Source organism: Arachis ipaensis, chromosome B03 (assembly GCF_000816755.2).
Source record: "Arachis ipaensis cultivar K30076 chromosome B03, Araip1.1, whole genome shotgun sequence".
NCBI lineage: Eukaryota > Viridiplantae > Streptophyta > Magnoliopsida > Fabales > Fabaceae > Arachis > Arachis ipaensis.
This window is the reverse complement of record NC_029787.2, coordinates 48,500,743-48,523,403: the sequence shown is the minus strand read 5'-3', so window position 1 is coordinate 48,523,403 and position 22,661 is coordinate 48,500,743. Positions and strand designations below refer to the sequence as shown.

The following is a 22,661-nucleotide window of genomic DNA, read 5'->3' as shown; positions in this document are numbered from 1 at the left end:
TTCCCTACCTGTGCATGCGCACAGGTGTGTGCGTCTGAACAGATCAAAATTTTTGCAGGTTGTGCATCCGCACAAGGCTGTGCGTGCGCACATATCAGAAATCACAAAATTCTACAACTCTGCAGAATTTTAGATTTTTAACACTAACTTTGAATGATTATAACTTCCTCTAGAAAATTCCAATTTTCACAAACTTTATATCGATTTAAAGGGTTTCAAAGATCTTTAATTCTAAACAAATTTCAATTAGTTTCAAAAACCGAGGCAAAAGTTATGATCGAGCAAAGTTTACCAAAAACCCAATTTTACCAAACTTCACCATTTACACAATTTCTTACCATACACATTCCATAAACATTACCAAAGTTCACCATTTACACCAACATTACCACATTTTCCTTCACATTTCATCATCTTCAACATCAACACCAATATATCACACTTTTACAACCATAATGCCAAATCGTCAAATTCAACATCACTTACATCATCATTATGCCTTTTCAAGTTACACAATCAATCACCATTATCATATTACCATCATTCATCATACTCAAACCCAACAATCTTTAATTCATCATAAATCACCACATATCATCATTTAACAACTCAACAACCATATAAATTCAATCTTATCCTCTGGGTCACTAGCCTAAGTGTCAATGAATATTATATACTACATAAAGGAAACCGAAACCATACCTTGGCCGATCCCCTATATGTCCAAAACTCAAAATTGAGCACCCAAGAGCTTTCAACCAAAATCCAAGCTTTCACTTCCACTCCAATAAGCACAATTAAGTTCCAAAAGCTCCCAAAGCCACAATAATCAAACAATATACATATAAATCACCTCAAATCAACCTAGGGTTCCAATTAAATATAAGTTCATAAGGGTTTAATGGCTCTTACCTCTTCCAACAGATTTGGATGTCAAAACCCAAGGCTAAGCAACGATTAGAACAAACCTAAACATCTAAAATCACAAAAACTCACTTAATCACAAACCCTATGAACCAAAATTTTGGAGAGAATAATAGAAAGGATTTTAGGGTTACCTCTCCGGTTTCTTGTATGGATTTTGTAGAGCTCTTTACAAGAACGCGTAGCCGCAAACGGTGCAGCGATCGGCGCTCTATAGCTCAAGATATGAGCTTCAGAAGAAGATGGTGAATAGTGCTTCTTCTTCCTCTCTTCCCCTTTCTATTTCTGAAGTGTGTGTGTGTGTTTAATGGAGTTGTGGCTGGTTTAGTTCACTTAATGAGCCTTTTATATGTTGGGCTTGGGCCCAACTTGGGCCCGGTCCAACCCGCTAGCATTTTAGCCCGTTTGGCCCAACTTCGGGCCAAACCTTTAAAATTAAGGTCCGGTTTTTAACTTCTAATATTTTTCTAAGGTTTTTTCTGGTTTTTACTTTTTCTCATGCGGTACCGGGCAGACTTGGACCGGTTCAACTGCCGGTTCACGGTTTTTCACGGTTTTTCGCAGAAAGCACATTTTATGACTCAGAAAGACCTACTAAGTCCGAAAATCACTTTTAAATTCTCAAATTCTCACTCTAACTTTTCAAAGTCTAATTTGGGCAATTAATCACTTTATTAACCGGTTGATTAGTTGCGGTTCTTACAACCACAAACACATGATGATTATGAAGAGTTAATCCTACTTAGTCAACCCTACATCGAGGATAAGTCAAATAGGCATAGTTGATCCCAATCCATAAGTCCTAGTCAACACTATTAATGGAAGAATTAGAGTCAATGGAAACTAAATCAACTAACTACTCTAATGTATCAAACAAGAATAGACATCAATGACTCAAGGGTCACCAAAGTCCTCAACACCAAGCCAAGAGTGAGGAAAAACTAGGCCAAGCATTTTATCAAACACCTGGTATGCATGAAAATAAAATAATATTAAATTATATCAAAAATAAAATCTAACTACCAAAAGCAAGAAAATGATAGAAGAAGAACTAAGAGAATTAAGACAAGAGAGCATGAAAACATAAATGAAACTACATTAAAACAAGAATTAAAGCATGAAATTAAAGAGAAATTAACTAAATCTAACCTAATTCTAGAGAGAGGGGGGAGCTTCTCTCTCTAGAAAACTAAGAGAAAAACATAAAAAAACTAAACCTAATTGCCCCCTTGCTTCCACTTGAATTAGGGTTGAAATAGCTTCAGAAATGAGTTGGATTGTGTTTTGGAGCCCCAAAATTGCCCCCAGCGATTTGCAATTAATGAGCTCACGTGACACGGGTCACGCGTACGTGTGGGTCATGCGTACGCGTCACCTGGCGAAATTCACTCCCATACGTACGCATGGATCACGCGTACGCATCGCTGAGCTCGCACTTGTGCGCGTGCACGCATCATCTGTGCTTACGCACGGATGCTGGAACTTCCAAACTCCATTTCTTCATGGTTTCTTCTCTTTTGCGTGCTCTTTTTCTCACTTCTTCAAATGGGATTAAAGTGAATAAAATTAGCAATTAAAAGTCCTAAAAAGCATGTTTTCACTTTTAAGCACAATTTAGGAAGAAATCATGAAACTATGCTATTTCAATGGATAAGTGCAAGTTGATAAAATCCACCCAATTATAGCAAATAAATATCATAAAATGTGGATTCATCAATATCCCAACCCATATGGAACGCATGGATCAAGTAATGTTTATATAGTATCTCTATTTTGCTTTCTATCAACCACAGAAAGTCATTTGTATCAATAAAAACTTGTGATAAATAAGATATTAACAAACTTTAAGTAGTTGAATATATTAGAACAATATCTCCAAACACTGATTGAACCATATTTTCAAAGGCATTTATCATAAAATCCATACACCAGACGAATATAAGGTTAAGTAAATCACACCTTATGTCATCTATTAACTTGTATAACAAATATTCCCTTAAAATTCCTGAAAGATAAGATAACTTTGCATTAGATAACAAATATTTCAATTGAAGGAATTGGTTTAAAGAATCAAACCCTAAACTCGCATTGATTCTGTAAGAATGATAAACCAAGTCTCCCTTTCTATCATTGTGGTTTGGAAGTGATATCATTCTCAAGGGTCAACAGACTATAAAATTAAAAAGATGAAAGAAAATTAAATCTTATAACAGATCAATTAACAAACCAAAGAATATGTATATTACCTGAACATTTAGAAAAAGTTTAAGAATTTAAAATGTTTGATGAAATTGGAAATGGTGGATATCAATAAGGAAGGTTTTGGGATCTTTGGGAAAGCTTGAATGGGAATTACAACCAAATAATGAGCAAATGCCATTATCAAGCAGTGACAATAGTAGTGGACGTGGTGGTGAGCTTCAGAATTCGATGAAGAAGAATGAGAGGGAAATTGGGTTAAATTCCAAAAAGGGAAACAACTAACATACTTTAGAAATGAGACGATGCAAAGTGCAAAAAAAGGTAGAGACCGACAAAGAGGGGAGAACAAATGGTGGAAGGAGAAGAAATGGTGAGAGGTTACCGATACCAGAACCAAGCCTTTAAAAATGGCATGAAAAAGAAAGTGAAAGAACATAAGTCACCCAAAATACATTAAACGGATTGGAACATACTGTAAATACAACAATAAGTTAGTGTCATTTAATAACAATAACATCAAAAAAGACCAAAAGAAATAAAAAATTAATATAAATAATAAACTATTCAAACTACTATAAGCTTTCCAAAAAAAGAACTTAAAAAAAACGTAAAATTTTATTTAAAAATGGTATACAATAAAATTACTCAGAATTGATTTAAAACAACCCCAAATAAGCACAAAAAGGGTAAAATCTAACACATCTAAAATCATGTCCAATAGCAAATATTAAATTAAATTTAATGTAAGCATCTAATAAATGGAATGCTATGTCACACTTGCCTGTGGCAAGAAAAATTGAGTTCTTTAGAAATTCAAATATACAAACACAAATGTGACTAAAGCATCATATTTTCTTAGATATATGCTTCACTCATATTGCACAATAGCAAATCCTCAAACATGATAAATCTAGCATCACCAAACACTGATATACTAAAGGTATTTATCAATAACAGTGATAATTTACCCCTATGTTCAATAACCAGAGAAATATTTAGTGTTAGATCTGTTCTTATTTGGTTATATTTTACTAATAGAAATTATACTTAACTTACCCATAAAAAATATATTAATATTTTCTCATTACCACACATGCACATAGTTAGATTGTATTTGCTACTGATAACACTTCCATTATTTTGAACAGACATACCCATTTAAAGTAAGACTTCTTTTAGAATAGCAGGACTTGCAACACTTTCAAATAAGCTTTTTGTTTCAAAAAAAATAGATCGACTAAAATGATGATTATATTGAAAAAGAAATTTGTAGTGTAACATTAAAGAAGACAACTTCTTCTCTGCAATAATTAGCTGAGCGGAGTAAAAGAGATGAATAGCAAAACTAATTGAAAGTACAATTAGTTTACAAATAGAACTATGAGTTCAATATTAACATGTTTATTATGCACAATTAGTTTGAAAAAACATTATGAGTACTGCTATATTGTACTACTAAAAGCTAACCTATTTTGGTTGGAGAAAATCAAAATTGAAGCATAATCTAAAGGCGCATCAACATACAATACATCCTCTATTTCCTAGATTTTAGATGAAAAACTGGAACTTGAACCTAAAAGGAAAATTGACAATTAGATTTTGCAATGTCAAATGCTCTCTTAATCAAATCCAAACCAACCACATAGTATGCATAATGCTTTAATTAAAAAAATATATGTTGATACTAACTCATTTTTAACCAAGAGCAATAGCTACACATGCAAAATTACCAAAGAAAAATATTACATACTAAAATGAATGATATACTCCTAAGTCATAACTTAGTTAAACTAAATGCAAAAATCATTTATAGATTCCCTTAAGCAATAGCCTCTTGATTAGGATCATAATCTTCTGTTAAATTAAAAAATTGCTATTTAAGTGACATAAGATAGTTTTAAAGTTGGATTATACATAAAAGCCTTGAGATCTTGGCTAGTTGCCCATTGTCGCTTGGATTTAATCACTTCCACATAAACCATCCATCAAAACAAAACAAATTAGGCAGAACAATTGCTATTAACATCACTCGACACACTCCATCATTCTTAAATTTTAAAATTGATATATTATCTATGTCCTAGTGTCCCTATACAAACCTAAAAGGAGATTTTAAAGTAATTAACTATATTTTACAACCATCAAAACCTAAGCCTCCCCCTTCTAACGAATTGGTTAATTATTAAGCTTGTTATCTCACTAAATAAGTATCATTGAATTGACCAAAGCCTCGATCACCACAAGCTTACATTTAAGTCGAAGTAGAGATATAACAAACAAATTTTAAATTGACTTTAACACTGAAAAAATCCTAGTTTTATCTAATTCAATGCAACAAAGTATAATAGATAATTAAAAAACTACTATTGACAAAAAAAGTAAAAAAAATTACTAAAAAATACAAAAATGCAGAAAATGACAGAAGTAGAATAAATTAAAAAATACACACACCAAAATTGAAAATGTAGAAAAAAAGATGAAAATGCAGAAAAGGTTGAAAAATCACAACTTATTAATAAAAGAACCCAAAATATAAATTAAAAACTAAGAACGATTGTAAATCATTCTCATTACCTAGAGTAGTAGCCAACAAATTTTGTTGTCGTTTAAACACATTGTGGTGATGCAGCATTAAGTAAAACGACGCCGACATAGTCCAAAACGCAACCGCCGAAATATTTCTTTGCTTTGCAACGGCTACGGGCCACCGCAACTCCACACACCCGATGATAACGCTCAGCGGAAGCTCAAGCTAGTCTAGAAGCTCCGTTACCTTGATTAAAAATAAACATGCAAAACAACTCAAACCCTCGGCAAAGACAACACAGCTGAAAATTCCAAATCAAAAAGATAAAAAGTTCAGAAGCAAAGAGAGTGTAAAGATGGATGAAAATGTTAAATTCACCTTCCAGGCATGTATTCAAATATAAAACTGTAAAGATGGACGAATAAGTCTTGCAAATCAACATTCAGAGCATCAAAGATTATTCCTCATCACTTTAAAAGCAACAATACAGTATTGGAGACGTTCGGTCACAATAAAAACTTTGGACACCTCTTAGAACTATTGCCCGAGTTACTACCATCAGAAGCAAGTACTTTGAGATGGTTCATTAGATCCCACATAAAGTCAAGGTCAATCAAATGTGAAAACTTTTCCAGTCTTTTGAGACAAGGAGCAAACAATGGGGGAATTCCACTTCAGCAGATGATGTCCCAGTATTTACTTTAGGCTTGAAAAAGAAAGTGAAGAAAATTATGATCCATTTAAATAGAATATGACAAGTAACCACCCCAAAAATTAAATACAACATAAGAGAAAAATAAACACTGTAAAAGAAAAAGAATGAATTTTTTTAATTAGAAAAATAAAGAAAAGAAAATTGTAAGATATAACAATATATGAAACTAGAAAAAAGATATGGAAATCATCAAGTTTAAACTGACATATCACAATGTTTGGATATTAAAAGGGAGTCTTGATACTTTTTTGAGCATCATATGCAAGAAATACTCACATACTATTACTGAACCCTATGCGTATACACATATGCTTGCACAATGGAGTAAAGAGACTTCACAGGCTCACAGTGAAGTTCAACCGGATTTGCAGCACCCTACAGAGGGCCAGTTACCAGCAGGGGCATAAGGTACTCTTCAGCATAAGTGCAAGAAACACATCAAAAAGTTTAAGTAAAGAAACTGATAAATAATAAAAAAAATAAAAATTGTTACACCCTATCAATCCAATAACCAATGGTGCCTCACTGTAATACAAATACACAAACATATTATATAAATACAAACCTGGTGCTATAACATGTATTGTGTGCTTCAAAATGCAAAAATATGTGTCAAACACGGTAGAGAGTGTTTTAGATTGCATTCGTCTCATCTTCGTAACACATAGGGCAAACGATGCAGCCTTGTAGTCAGCTTTAACCTATAGAAAGCATGAATTCAATCTTATCTCAAACAATAACCAGAACAATCATAATAAGTGATTTATATATAAAAATTACCTCCTCTTTTATCTTAGCGATCAATTCATGCTTACTTCTCTTTCGTCTTTCTTCTCAGACATCCCAAGATCTTCATCAAATGAAAGAGACAAAAATACCTGAAGCATTACAAAACAACAAACATCACTCAACAGCTTTGTGCTGAATGAAAAAGCTTCCACAAAAAGTTTAATGAGTTTTGCAAAGAGCATCTATGATTCCATCACTCTATCAGTTTATAAAGTGCAGCATCAACTTATTAGAGAAATAGAAATTTGACGAAGTACAGAATTCAAACACAGAATAGAACTAAATGAATTAGCAACTCCCATAAGAAACAAAACCCATTCAATGGAATCATGATGCAACTGACAATTATTATCCTAGATATAAGTTAACTTTTATAAAATAAAACAGCTCAAAACCTGGGCAAAGAAAACACAGCTAGAAACCCCAAATAAAAAAGATAAAAAATTCAGAAGCAGGGATCGAGAAAATCCGTACATGAGGTGGACGCCAGTTGAGATCTCGGATCAAAATGTGTCAACAAGATTGTTGAGGTTCAAAAGAGCGTCACTCGTTTGGAGTCGCCAGAATCCCAACAGCGTCATCACCATCATTGTGCTCTTAGATGACAAATTCGAGTAGCTACGGTTAGGATTGTGGGATGGGATCGTAGTTATTGGTGATCTTTAGAACAATAAAGGAAGAAATTGGCGAAGATTAAAGAGAAGTACGAACTGGAGGTAAAAAAACCAGGTTGAAGAGCTAGGGTTTGGGAGTGAGAGCGAGAGAGCGAGAGAGCAAGAGAGAGAGAGAGAGAGAGAGAGAGAGAGAGAAAGAAAGAGAGAGAGAGAGACAGAGAGAAACCTTCCAATTCCAATCGCCACGCTGGTGCTCATAATCTCGTTCAGACACGCCGAAGAAGAAGCCCAATGCGGCGCTGGTAAGTCGGTAACGGCAGCACCGTAGGGGTTGGTGATGATGACAGAAGGTGAGTGCTCAAGAATCGGAAGAACCTGTCTATCGTCGTTCATCTTGCGCCTCTTGGTCCTTCCAAATTGCTTCACCACGCTAGCGCTCATGATCTCGTTTAGACACGCCGAAGAAGAAGCCCATTGCAGCCCCGGTAATGACAGCACCTCAGGGGATGACGATGATGGCAGAAGGTGAGTGCTCAAGAATCGGGAGAACCACTCTATCGTTATTCATCTTGTGCCTCTTGGTTGAACTCCCTCCTCCAATCGAGACATCGCTTTTCACTACAACGATCAAACTCTCGAAATCCAGCTTTGAATAGAAATTACTGCTTCTATTGAGTTGAATAACTTCCGAGTCAGGAGGAATCGGTGAAACGACACCAGTTCAGGTACTTTGTGCAGGGACATTGAGAACCCTGCTGGCCACCTCTTGATTCCAATGACATCTTTGCTCACCGTTTCTTCACGAATATTTATCCTCCAAAGTTAAAAGAGGATTGAGTCAAAGAAATCATCAAAATAAGAAAAAGAGAGAGAAAAAATTGGGAGAAAAAGAATTGGGACAGCAAGGTTTCAAAATTGGATGAAGAAAGTGCATCTGAGTTTTAGAGGAAAAAATTAAAAAAAAAGGGTAAGATGGGGAGGAAAAGAGAGAAGGAGGAGAGTGGGCAGCAAATAAGTCACCCACTCTCTTTGACTTCACCCACTTCTCTGACCATGCGTAGCTGAGCACCAACTAATAATGCTAGGAGCAGATAGATCTCTTCCTTTGTGCTTTTTGTTTTTTATTTTAGAGAAAACTCGAAAATTCCAAAAAATTCTACGTCGGTGATGATTCCTCCTGTATTCTAGTTTGTGTGTGTATCTATAAAACAATAGATAGCCGTGGTTTCATCTCCGAGCTGGAGACCTCCCCGCGTTCCACGCCGGTTCCAATCCCAGGTGGAGGCTCTCCTCCACCGTGGCATCTTCTCCAGCGTGGCTTCTCATCTTCAGGGGTGCATGTGCTCCTCTGTCATTCCGCCATTAGCTATCCCTTTCACCGAGTCACTCACATAACCTGCCTTCTTGATGGATTTGGTTGAACAGCTAATGATTACTTTGAGCCCTACGACCTTTTCCTTCTTCTCCTAATCTCCTTTGCTCTACCCTACCAAACGATGTGTACAAGCTCTGTTTCTTGGGAGTTTGGTTCCTCGCCGTTCATCTGGGTTAGCGATTTCCCAATGAAGTCTCAAATTCAAGATCTCCAATCAATCAATCAGGTGCATCCAAACCTATTTTCCTCTTCATCGTTTTTCTTTTCCTTCATTGTGTACATCGTTGTAATCAATTTTGGTATCTTTTCCATGGTTAACCCAGATTTTATTGTCTAGGTTTTGTGAAGTTTCTAATTTTGCAAATTTTGATCATTTTTGGTATCTATTTGACAGTTAACCCAGATTTTATTGTCTAGGGTTTGTGAAATTTCTAATTTTGCAAATTGTGATCATTTTTGGTATCTGTTCGACGGTTAACCCAGGTTTTATTGTCTAGGGTTTTTGAAATTCCTAATTTGCAAATTGTCTATCTGACTTGGTTTATTTCTGGGTTCATGTTCTTGGTTAAATTCTTTAGAAGTTGCTGTTAATTTTGAGTATGGTCTATGAATCTGTTTCATCTTCTTCATTTCATTATTTACAATTTGATCTGATTATCATTTCTCCTTTTGCTACCTATTGAATTTTTTTGTCGCATGTGGTTTGTGTATTTCATAAATTTTTGGGATTTTATAATGATTATAAAGATTGTCTTCTTACTTACGTTTTCTTATATTTATTGATCATGAGTTTGGTTTTGTGAATCATTGTCTAGGTATGGGGTTTCTACCTAATCTGCTTTCTCCATGGTGATGTGATTGACAAAGTTTCTTCACCAAACTGAGTTTATAAACCTAGCTTCTCCTATTCAAGTTTTACATTCCCAATTTTATTCCCTCCTATTCAGGTTTTGCATTCCAATTTCCATTCTCATTCAATAATCCCTTTGAATTGTTTGGGCTGAATGTAGGAATTTATAATGTTTTCTACATTCAGAATCATGAAACACTCACATAATTATATCCAAAGTATACCAATTAAATCCTATATTGAAAACTGATGAATCTATTTTTATTTTTTTACTTTGTGTATATTCAAAAAATCAATTGAGTTTTTATAATGTTTTCTGCATTCAGAATCATGTTCTGTTATTTATGTTTGATGTCAAATTTTATGAAGCACTCAAATAATTATATTGAAAGTAGAGCCATTAAATCCAATATTAAAATTTGATGAATCTATTTTTATTTTTTTATTTTATGTATATTCAACAAATCCATTAAGTTTAGATAAAGTGGATTGGTGGTTGCATGTGGGTTGTGTGAATCATTATGAGGGAATGGGTTTTCTACCTAATCTATTCTATGAGTAGTAATGTGATTGACAAAAATTGATGTATAGCTTCCTGGTCATTTATTTATGTTTTGATTTCAAGTCAATTGCATTCTATTTTTTTATTGTTTACATAAAAGCACTTTTTGTCTAACTAGGAATTCCCTCCTACAAAGAGAGATATGTGGACTAGGTTATCTTCCATTGAAAATATCTTCTGCACACATATTGATGTTCTGCCATACATTATTCACTGAAAATGTAGGAATCCTTATCAAGGTATGGGATTTCTATCTAATCTATTTGGTGAGTGGTGATGTGATTCATAGAAATTGATTGAAAGCTTCTTGGTGATTTATTTATATCTTGATGAAAGATTTGGTTATTCAACTCAATCGAATCCTCATTTTTTTTATTATTTATGTAAAAATTATTTTATATTTCAGCTCTTGGAAAGACATGTAGATCTTTGTCCTGAATTTAAGATGTCATTGAGAAAGGAATTTGTTTACTGACAATAAGATGGCAGCAGTCCACTGTTTGTCTTAGTAGGGAATTTCCTTCTATCTAATGTATTTGATGAGTGGTGATGTCATTGATAGGAATTGATTGATAGCATCTTGGTGATTTATTTGCATTTTGATGTAGCATGTTGATCATTTATTTATTTTTTAATTTCAACTGAATTGCATTACATTTTTTTGTTGTTTGTGTAAAAATTATTTTATATTTCAGCTGTTGTATGGACATACAGCTCTTTGCCCTGAACTTAAGAGGTTCATTGAGAAAAGAATGGGTTTTGTGACACTAAGATGGCATCATGGTACTTTTGATGTATAGCTTCTTGGTCATTTATTTGCATTTTGATGAAATCTTTGGTTAGTCAACTCAATTGAATTTCAATTTTTTTTTTGTTTTTTGATTATGCAAAACCTGCTATATATTTCATCTCTTGCATAGAACTAGACCTGTTTGACCTGAATTTGTGTGCTTCATTTACAAGGGAATGGGCTTGTGCCAGTAAAATGGCTTCATGGTATTGTTTGTCTAACTAGCACATCTCTTCATCCAAAGAGAAATCTATCCAACAGCTAATTTTCCATGAAAATGTGTTCTGCACACATAATAAGGTTGTGCTATATATTCTTCATTGAAAATTTGGGAATCATTATCAAGGTATGAGGTTTCAATCTGATTCATTTCATGAATGTTGATGTGATTGACAGAATTTTATTGATGTGTGTCTATAATTTTTTTTCAAATCCATTTGCTGTTTCGAATGCATCCCTACCTAACAAGTTTACCAACTCTCGTTGCCATCAGTAGAATCATTGTTTGGGGTAGTTGATGACTGTGTTTCCCTATGGTCTAATGATATGTAGGTGCACTGTAGTAGGTATGGTGTGATATCTCATTTTTGGTCCCTATTTGTTGATTTCTTCAAACTTTCACTTGTTTTTCCTGTTTTTCTTTTTTTTTTGTTGTTCAGGTTTTGCTTTTGTGATTAGTTTTCCCTAGCATTCATCGAATGGAGATGCATATGGACTGAGATTTTGTTTTCCCTCCATTTTCATCTTCAATTTGAATTCAAAAAGGTCAGCCTTGTGTCTTGGATTTTTTCTATAAAAGGATGGTTGGTGAACCACATTCAATGCACAAGCATTCTGCTGTCTTCTATTTCCTGCTAAGCTCTATCTATTTCAGAATTTCTTTGTTTACATCTTCATCTATTTCATCAATTCTATTTACCTGCTTTCTTTTTTCTACAATGCCTCCTCCATTTGATATGATTTCTAAGATGCATCCTCCTAGAGAGGCTTGGAGGCTGAAAGTTAGGGTTCTAAGGCTTTGGGTTGTACCCTCTTTTGGTAACCATGAGGTTCCTAACTCAATGGAAATGATCCTCCTTGATGAGCATGTTAGCGCCCTATTAGCTTCTCTTTTAAATATTGTGTTAGTTGTTGTTTGTTAAGTTTTTAACTTGAAAATATTTACTTCACTAATATGATTTTGTTCTTTTGTTGCATTTCGAGTGTGGAAAAATTCAAGCTGCAATTAAGAAACCACTCCTTAATAGGTTTAGGGATCATATAGTTGAAGGTCAAGTTTATAGAATGGCATACTTTACTGTTGTGTCAAATCATGGTAGTTATAGAGCAACTTCTCATGAATTCAAATTGGTTTTCCTTCACCAATTACTGTTGTAGCTGTTGATGAAGATGTTATCCCTAAAACTTGTTTCAACATGTTTCCTTTTTCTGAGCTGCTGAACATGACCCAAAATTATGATTTTTTAGTTGGTGTATATATCATCTTTTTATTCTGTTATTTAAGTTTTTTAAAGAAACCCTTTCAATATTTAATAGACTGTGTTTATTTGGAATAGATGTCATTGGTCTTTTAACTTCAGTGGGAGAAGAGAAAGAATATGCAAAAGAGGGGAAAATTTTGAAAATGATTGTGCTGGAATTAACTTCAAAAGAGTATGTTGATTGAGTCATTTCTGGTGGTTTCTCTTTATCTTTTAATAATCTTTTTTCCTTATTTTCTGTTTCATTCTTTGTCACGTTTTGAGTTTCAGTCTTACTGTGCGATGTGCATTGTTTGGGGACTATGTTAATCAAGTAAATTATTTCCTTGCCTCTGGCTATGTGGAGCAGCCTGTTGTTGTCATTCAACTTGCAAAAGTCAAGTTCTTTAGGGGTACATTGTTTATTTTCTGTACATCTCATTGCTACTCCATGTGTTGTCTCCAATAAACTTTGCTAGACTCTTTTTGTATTGCTGTGTAGGTCAAGTAGGTCTTCAAAATGTGATATATGCCACTCAAATGTTATTTAATCCTAATCTTCCTGAAGTTGTTGAATTCACGCAGAGGTTAGCATGGTTTATTTTTATTGTATTCTTTATTTAAAACCAATCTAGAGTAAAAAGTACAAGTATTTGCATCATTTTTTTTAGTATGATTGAGCAAGGTGTCAATGGTACCCAACCACTGTTTATCGCAAATGAGGGTAAAGTTGTCTCCTTGGAAGATGATTTCATGCGTTTGACTAGAAAATGCACTATTGAAGAGCTTCAAGATAGCAATGAGGTTGATATCTTTTGAGTTAGTTGTATTTATTTAATACACAAATGAACAGAAAAAGAAAATCAAAGAACAATTTCCAAATCTATTTTTTCATTCATATTGTTAACAAATTTTAAAATGTCCATTGCGTAGGAGGGTTTTTTTTTTTTATCATTTTTAGTACAATCAAAGGTATTGTTGAGGATGGAGGTTGGTGGTATTCTGCTTGTGTGTGTGGAAAGGGTATCTATCCTCAAAATGGTGCATATTACTGTGATTTTTGTTTGAAGCACATAACTAATGTGACTCCAAGGTCAGAAATTTTGTTCAAAATGTTTTTTCATTTTGTCTTGTGGATTGTTTATAAAAATAATGTTTCTTGGTATTATTTATTTCGAATCATTGTGTTCCTTTTTTTTCTCTTTGTAGATTTAAAATTAAAATAACACTTGAAGATCATAGTGGGGAGGGTATTTTTGTTTTCTTTGATCGTGAGGCATCTTATTTGCTTAAGAAATCATGTGCTGACTTGTTTACTGAGGTTCAAAGAGATGCAAGTATATGTTCTTAGTTTTCTTTTGTGTGTTATTCACTTTATGGGTTTCATTTTTTTATAGCCATATTCTTTATTTTGGTTGATATGTGTTATTCAAACTGTGTATTTCTTGTCTATTACTTTCAAAATAGCTTATATGTGGGGATACTTATCCTCCCATATTCCAAGGGCTCATTGGAAAGAAGTTACTGCTGAAGGTTGATACTAAAGGTGTCGCACATGATACATTTTATGGCACTTTTCAAGTTAGGAGAATATGTGATGATCCCACTATTATTGCCATGTTTGAACTTCCCGATTATGATGCTGATAATGAGTCTACTCCAAAAAAGGTTACATATACATATAATTATTTTTAGACTGTGTAAATTCATGTTTTATTTCTTATTTTTTTTATTGTCCTGTGGTGAATTTTTCTTATGGTCTTATCTATTTTTAAACTCTTATGTCATATGAATAGGAGCCTAATTTACACAAATCTATTCCATGTGGAAAAAGGGGATATTGGTATTAAGAAGGAGTCATCAAAGACTTTTATCAAAAGTGACAAAGTTGCTGGTGAGTCTTCTGGGATTTTATCTAAATCTCCAGTTCTTATAGATTTTCTGGCTGAAAAACAGCCTGCTGTTTTCGGAGGGACTGAGTTTGCTGCCTTAATTAATGATGAAGATGGAAAAGATGAGAAAACACCCAACAATGATACTGTTAGTGATGATCTATCTGCTGAACTGGATATATTGCTTAGCTCACCATAGAAAGAAACTCAGGTGCTGTTATATAATATTTTTTTCTCCTTCCTATGTGTGCTGTTTCTAAATGGATTTTGCATTGTTGAATGATTTCATAGCTTTTGTTAATTTGTTTGTGATAGGAGGTGTTGTCCCACGTTCTCGATCCCCCTTCCCAATATGGAGAGAAACTTATTCATGAAAATCATGTTGTCACCTCCAAGGGGAAGAAGAATTTGAATCCCCAATTTGAAGAGGCGGCTACTGATGCAGATGGGCGTGGGTCCAAGATTGCCAAGGTTAATGGAGTTTGATTTAAGCTATGGAATTGAGCTGCTGTGTGTAGGTCTAGGTATTTTATATAGAATATCTATAAGTGTTTAGGAAGGCTTATGATTCCAAATAGATCTAAATGTAAGCATGTTGGCTGGATGCTATTTTGATTTGACTTTTTCGGATTGTGTCCAACAAATAGGATTATCACATATAGGGGTTTTCCTTTTGTGTTGGGTCGGGTTATCTGTCAACTAGGTCTATTCTCAACTCCTTCTTTTGTAATATTGACTTTGCTAGGGATTGGACACATTTTCAATGTTGTAGCCTGTTTAGGTTACATACTAGGATATGTAGTCAGATGTTGGAATCCTCCTTATCATAGGAAAGATAGCCATATGTAATTGTGTATATCAGTATCAATATTTTAATGAAATGCATCAGTTATTATTATTTGTTTATTGTTGTACAACTTTATCTTTTCATGTCAATTAGTTATTAGTGTTGATTATAATACTTCATTTTTTTCCTTTTCTGGTTATCAAAGGTGTGGATGGTTATATAAGTACTTTGTTGCTGTCTTTCACAAGTTCTATTCCCAGCCACCTTCCCCCCCCCTTTTTAGCTGTTCCTTATAGGAACTTAACAATGTGGATGTCTTTTTGGCAATGAATTAGGGGTAGTTCTTGCGATTTATGTTTTAACTTCTTGTTTTGTTTAGTACGTGTAACAAAGATGTCTCAGAATTCTGTTTGTGCTAGAGAATAGAGGAGAAATTCTTTGAAAAGAAAGTGAACACAAAGTCACCATCGAAATGCAAGAGGTCAGTACTGAATTGACCTTCGTGATATTTTTAGTGTTTTTGCTCCAATTTTCAATGATTTGATATCTATGGGAGTCTTTGTAATTTTTTTTCGTTTTGTAATGTTTTAGACGTTCTCGATTCCTCGATGCCTGCTCTCTCTTTGAATGATTATTTGGGTAATTTTTATTGCTCTAGCTATATTTTTGTAGCTAATTTTTGTGTTTTTAATAATTTATCTGTTTATTTTATATGTTTTCAATGTCTCTATTTATTTTTATTTTTCAGAAAATTTAGTTGAAGTGTCCCAGACTGTTAATCAGAGTTCAAATCTTATTTTGCCAGGTATAATAATATTTTTAAGTATTTTATCCCTGTCCAATTTTGTTTTGTTAAATTATATTTTAAGTTCTTTTGATTTATATCTAATAACAGATTCGTTTATTGATTTATTATTGTTTTTTTACACTGTTGTACCTAAAATATTTACTTTAACTATTAGTAATGCAGAGAATTCCTAATTAAACATATCACTAGACTTCTGTACTTGGTCTGTTTTTAATTTGACAACTCAATTAATATTTGTAAAATTAAAAATGATATAATAATCCTAAATTTTGAGAAGTTGTTATTAAATTAGCTAACATAATCATGAAATTGTTTAGTTGTTGTTGTTTACATGGCTGAAAGTGATTAAAATAGTTAATAATTCATTCAAAGCTTACAATTACTGAAGGTAATTAGATTAGCTAGCGTAAGCTTGACCAGTTGCCGCATGTGGTTGAAATAATTAATGCCATTATAAATTTGTTTATAGGATCATTTAGATCAGTAGATAGATTTAATTTATATAGTTGTTTCAAACATACATAAGTACTAGAGGTTATTAAACTGTTTAATTAGCGTTTATTCTTGTCTTCGACAATATGAAAAGTTTTTGGGTTATGTGATAGGATTCACGTAATTAGTTAATTAATTAACTTTTCTAGCTAAATAATACACGAGGGGTATTTGTTGAAACTTTCTTAATTTTATGTCATAATCAATAGTTGTACATTAAAAAAAATTAATTACTCTGTTGCTCCCTCTAATTTTTGGAAATCTTCTATTAGTTCCATATAAAATTTTTTTCTTTCAGTTCTATCCGTCAAAAAAAATTTTTTTTTAGTTTTTTAATTAAGCCTGTTTTCATAGTGATTCGCTCAATTGTATAAGGAGCTGTTTACAACCAAAAATATGGTGAATGGATTCAATTAAAAGAAAAATAAAGCCTTGGCAGCCAATTACGAAAAAAATTTGTGCAACGACTCAATTAAAGTAAAAAGAAATATAGGCACTTGGTTAAAAATTTTACAAAATTCTATGCACCAATAGAGTCATTAAAGTCTAAAAAAATACAAAATGATTCTAATAGTAATTTAGATTATTTAATTTGAACCTTGACAATTAGTATGAGTGATTAAAATAATGAAACAAAGTCTATTCTAATGTTAACAAAAATCAAACTGTTCTTGAATGTGCATTTAGCTTTATTTATATTTAGTTAGTTGATAAATCAATGTTTAATTTTGATTGGTTTTCATAGTTTATTACATTTTTAATGTTCAATTTTCATGCTGATTATTAGATAATTAATTGATTTCTTAATTCATCATTAATTTTTTTTATATTTGGTTGTCAAATATATATTTACACAAGTTTGTGTTATTTTAAATCAAAATGGATGATATAGACCAATCAGAAATATATGATCCTTCGATAAATTTATTCAGTCAAGTTGGTTCTGTTATTGATCATCCTCTGTTCTTGCAAAGTGAGATACAAGGTACGCTCTCTTTCTTAAATCATCTATTATTCAAGAATAGTAAAATAGAATTCTTATTTATTTAGTGCTAAAAGATTCCATTGTGCTTCTGTGATGGGATATTATTCAGTCAGTGTAAAATAGAAGTAGTGTTTTCTCATATATTTTTTGAAAAAATTTAAAGGAGTCAAGTATTTAGTTTATATTATATCTGTATGCTAATGGTTTATTCATTTTATGTTGAATCTATTTCATGTCATATAATTGAGATAAAAAAAATTTATTGTTATGCATATTTTTTTTTGCCCTTTATCTTTACCAGGTTGTCTTGATGTTGGTGATCCTAACTATGAATGTTCAATTTGTGGGGCGTGTTTCTGGTTATCAGAACGTGTTGAAAGAGACTCTACAGTTAATCATCCTATTTTTACTATTTGTTGCTCAAAAGGGAAAATTCAGTTACCATATCTCCGAAAGCCCCCAGATCTATTATATAATTTGATTAATGGACATGATAGCAAGAGTTTGTATTTCCAAAAAAATATTTGATCTTATAACAGTATGTTTGCCTTCACGTCCCTTGGTGGTAAGGTACTGGATTCAGTGAATGATGGGAGTGGTCCACCGCAGTTTATAATCACTGGTCAAAATTATCATCGGATTGGAAGTTTGCTCCCAGATCCTGGTCAGAAGCCTAAATTTGCGCAATTATATATATATACAACACTCAGCATGAGATAATGCATAGGCAGGAAATCTTTGGGTATGTGTGTTTGAAATTTTGTTGTTCAGTTTTTTTTTGTATTTCCCTGATGTTTTAATGTTATTTGTATTGAAAAATAGGTTTATCGCTGTCATTGCATAGTTATACTGTGTTTTATTCCCCTTATAACGTGTTATTAATAATTTTTTACTAATAATGATGTATCAAAATATATGATCATTGTATTCTGTGTGGTTCTTAAATATATTTTTGTGGTTAATGTATATTTGTTGTAGGCAAACATCTGAGATAGATAGAGAATTGATAACTGAGTTGTTGCAAACAATCGATACTCATAATGTTATAGCACAGTCATTTCGAAGAGTCAGGGAATTCTATCAGTGTCATCCATCTGAGATTTTCTCTTTGAAGTTGTATTCACATAGGAAGGTTGATCGAAGAACTTACAGTGCTCCCTCTTGTGATGAAGTTGCTGCTTTGATTGTTGGAGATTTTGATTCGTCGGATCATGGTCGTGACATTATTGTTCGATTTACTGCTGGTCAATTTCAACGTATCTATGAAACTCATGCTCTGTATTGGCCCTTATAGTATCTTTTGTTGTTTCCATATGGTGAGGATGGTTACCAGCTGAATATTCCTTATCGAGGTCAACAGGGTGGATATGTTCTCGGAAGGAGAACAAGGGTTTCTCTCAAGGAATTCATCTGTTTTCGTCTGCAGATTAGGGAGCACAAAGATGGAATTATTCACAAGTGTAGGCGATTATTTCAACAATTTGTTGTTGATTGTTTCACCATGATTGAGTCCTAAAGGTTGTATGAGATTAGAATGAAGCAAAGTACAATTAGAGGAGAAGTCCTTCAAGGAATAGAGGAGGCTATGCGTCGTGGTGATGACGAAGCTTCTTCAATTGGGACACGAGTCATTTTGCCTTCTTCCTTCACTGGTGGTAGACGTTATATGTTTAAGCATTGTCAGGATGCCATGGTAATTTGCAAACATTTTGGCTATCCAGATTTATTCCTCACTATTACGTGTAATCCAAATTGGCCTGAATTTCAGCGATTCATAGAGCAAGAGCGAATTCCCATCGCTGATCGTCCTGATATCTCTTATCGTGTCTTTCATGCTAAGTTGAAATGCCTCCTAAGTGATCTTAAGGAAGGTGTATTTTTTGGTCTACTTAATGCAGGTATGTTATTTCACGCTTAGCATTTCAATTTCTGTTTGTTGTCTTCGGACATGTATTTGTTTGGCTTCTTTATGATGTTTTTGTATTTTTTAGGTATGTATACCATTGAGTTCCAAAAAAGAGGTCTACCACATGCACACATGTTACTTTGGCTTAACGGGGAAAGCAACTTACAAAATGTTAAAATTGTTGATGAATTCATTTGTGCCGAGCTATCGAATCCCCTCAAATTTCCAGCTCTTTATAATGTCATCACCAAGTACATGATCCATGGTCCTTGCGGTCGACTTAAACCGAGTTCTCCTTGCATGAAAGATGGTAAGTGCTCAAAATTTTTTTTCGAAAAGATTCGTTGACCAAACGAGGTTTGATGAAGATGGTTATCCAATATATAGACATCGTAATATGGGTGTGACAGTGAAGATCAACGATGTTGATATTGATAACAGATTTGTTGTGCCCTATAATCCACTGCTCTTAATGAAATATCAAGCTCACATAAATCTTGAGTTTTGTAACAAGTCAAACGTCATTAAGTATCTTTTTAAATATGTCAATAAGGGTCCGAATCGGGTAACTGCAACTGTTGGAGAAACATATCATGTTGGTCAATCTTCTCAAGTGGCTGATGAGATCAAACAGTATTACGATTGTCATTATTTATCACCGTCTGAATCCATGTGGAGAATTTTTGCTTATGATATTCATCATAGATGGCCATCAGTACAGAGGTTGACTTTTCATTTGCCAAACCAGCAACATGTTGTATTCGATGATGCTGATATCACTATTCATGTTTATCTACACAACAAAGATTTGGTGACAATGTTTATGGGTTGGATGATAGCCAACAGGCAGTTCCTTGAGGAGTGGTCTTTAACATATGTTGAATATCCATGCAAATTTATGTATTGTTCGAATAGTAGGGAGTGGAAGCCAAGACAGAGGGGATTCTCAGTTGGAAGATTGAGTTTCGCTCATCCCTCATCTGGTGAACTTTTCTATATGCGGATGCTTTTGAATGTGCAGAGAGGTTGTACCAGTTTTTGAAGTATAAGAACTGTGAATGGTGTTACTTATGATACATTTCAAGAGGCATGTTCCTCCATGGGATTCTTGTAGATGATAACGAGTTTGTTTCTGCTATTAAGGAAGTCTCCGAGTTAGCATCAGCTGCACAGCTAAGGAAGCTTTTTGTGATATTGTTGCTATCCGGTTCCATGGGAAGACCTCTGTCAGTTTGGGAACAAACTTGGGCTTATTTGTCTGATGATATTCTTTATCGTAGAAGACATGAGCTGCAATATCCCGGTAAGAATTTTGTTCATGATGAATTTGTTATATGACAAGCAGGAAGAGTCAGGAAGAGTTGCAAACATTTTGTTTGTTGGAGATTGAGAAACTATTGCAGAGTAATGGGAAATCATTGAGAAATTATGCTGGCATGCCGGTCCCTAATAGCTCCTTAGTCTCTCAATTTAGCAATTTGATGTTGTTGCGTGAGTTGTAGTATGATACTGTTTCTTTGACTCGTGAGTACGATGCAAATATCTTAAAGTTAAATGAAGAATAGAAGGTGGTCTACGATAAAATTATTGATTGTGTTTCGAATAAGAGGCACGGATTCTTTTTTGTGTACGGGTTTGGTGGCACTAGAAAAACTTTTTTATACAGAGTTTTGTTAGCTAAATTGCGATCTGAGAAAAAGATTGTTATAAATGTTGCTTCTAGTGGTATTGCTTCTCTATTGTTACCTGGTGGTAAGACGACGCATTCTATGTTCAATATTCCTGTTGAGCTGACTGAAGATACTGTTTGTCGGATTAAGAAAGATAGTCTGAAAGCTGAGGTAGTTCGATTGGCTGATTTGATTATTTGGGATGAGGCACCGATGACTAAAAAATTAGCATTTAAAGCGCCCGATAGGATGTTACGTGATATAATGGTTTCGGTCTCTGATAGGAATAAAGATTTACCTTTTGGTGGGAAGGTGGTCGTTCTTGGTGGTGATTTCAGGCAGGTCTTGCCAGTTATTCCAAAAGGTTCTCGTGCTGAGATTGTGATGGCTTCCATAAATTTTTCTGTCCTCTGGAAATATTGCGAAGTTTTGCGATTGACCAAAAATGAGGTTAGCAAGTGGATTGGAACAATCAACTGCTCAGGAGTTAAGGTCATTTTCAGATTGGATACTTCAAATCGGTGAAGGTCAATGTGGAACTGTGGTCAATGATAAACTTTTTGTTGATATTCCTTCTTATCTAATCATTCCTGTTTTGGAAATCCAGTGGAAGATATTGTAAATACAATCTATCCGAATTTGGTTTAGAATTTTTGTGATCCAAGTTTTTTCCAGGATAGGGCAGTACTGGCTCCGACCGTTGAGAATGTTGAAGAGATAAGCAATTATATAGTTGACTTGTTGCCCGGTGAGGAGAAAAATTATCTCAGTGCTAATTCGATATGTGGTAGTGATGCCTATTCTGATGTTGATGTTGATTGGATAAATGTTGAATTCTTGAATCAGATTAGGTGTTCTGGTCTCCTAATCATTCGTTGAAGTTGAAAATAGGCGTGCCTATTATTTTGTTGAGGAATAGTGATCCAGCTGGGGGTTTGTGTAATGGGACTCGACTTGTTGTGCGAGATCTAGGGACAAATGTGATCGGTGCGGATATTATTTCTGGTAGCAATATTAGGGATAAAGTTTTTATCACCAGAATGAATTTGATTTCCAGTGATACGGTTATACCGTTTAAATTCCAACGCTGTCAATTTCCGATTTCTCTGTGGTTTGCGATGACAATCAACAAAAGCCAAGGTCAGACATTATCAACAGTCGGTTTGTTCTTGCGTCGTCCTGTGTTTTGTCACGGTCAACTTTATGTAGCTCTTTCCCGAGTTAGGAATAGAAATGGTCTTAAGATTTTACTTTGTGATGAAGGATTAATTGATCCTACCAGGACTGAAAACATTGTATTTAAGGAAGTTTTT

The 22,661-nt window shown here is 33.9% G+C and overlaps 1 protein-coding gene and 1 long non-coding RNA gene across 2 annotated transcripts; one reads left to right on the top strand and one right to left on the bottom strand.

Moving 5' to 3' along the window:
- Positions 7,200-7,809, bottom strand: LOC110269686. Its single transcript, XR_002358447.1, has 2 exons — positions 7,632-7,809; positions 7,200-7,246 (listed from the first exon to the last, which is right to left on the bottom strand). It is a non-coding gene; the product is annotated as an uncharacterized LOC110269686 (long non-coding RNA).
- On the top strand, positions 14,140-22,227 carry LOC107633101. The gene is made up of 16 exons (XM_016336736.1): positions 14,140-14,145; positions 14,276-14,460; positions 14,605-14,848; positions 15,016-15,171; positions 18,074-18,162; positions 18,312-18,436; positions 18,595-18,646; positions 18,751-19,050; positions 19,291-19,465; positions 19,541-19,670; positions 19,764-19,988; positions 20,089-20,703; positions 20,793-20,904; positions 21,024-21,120; positions 21,244-21,840; positions 22,024-22,227. The coding sequence occupies exons 1-16, from the start codon at positions 14,140-14,142 to the stop codon at positions 22,225-22,227; spliced, it is 3,312 nt and encodes a 1,103-aa protein (XP_016192222.1).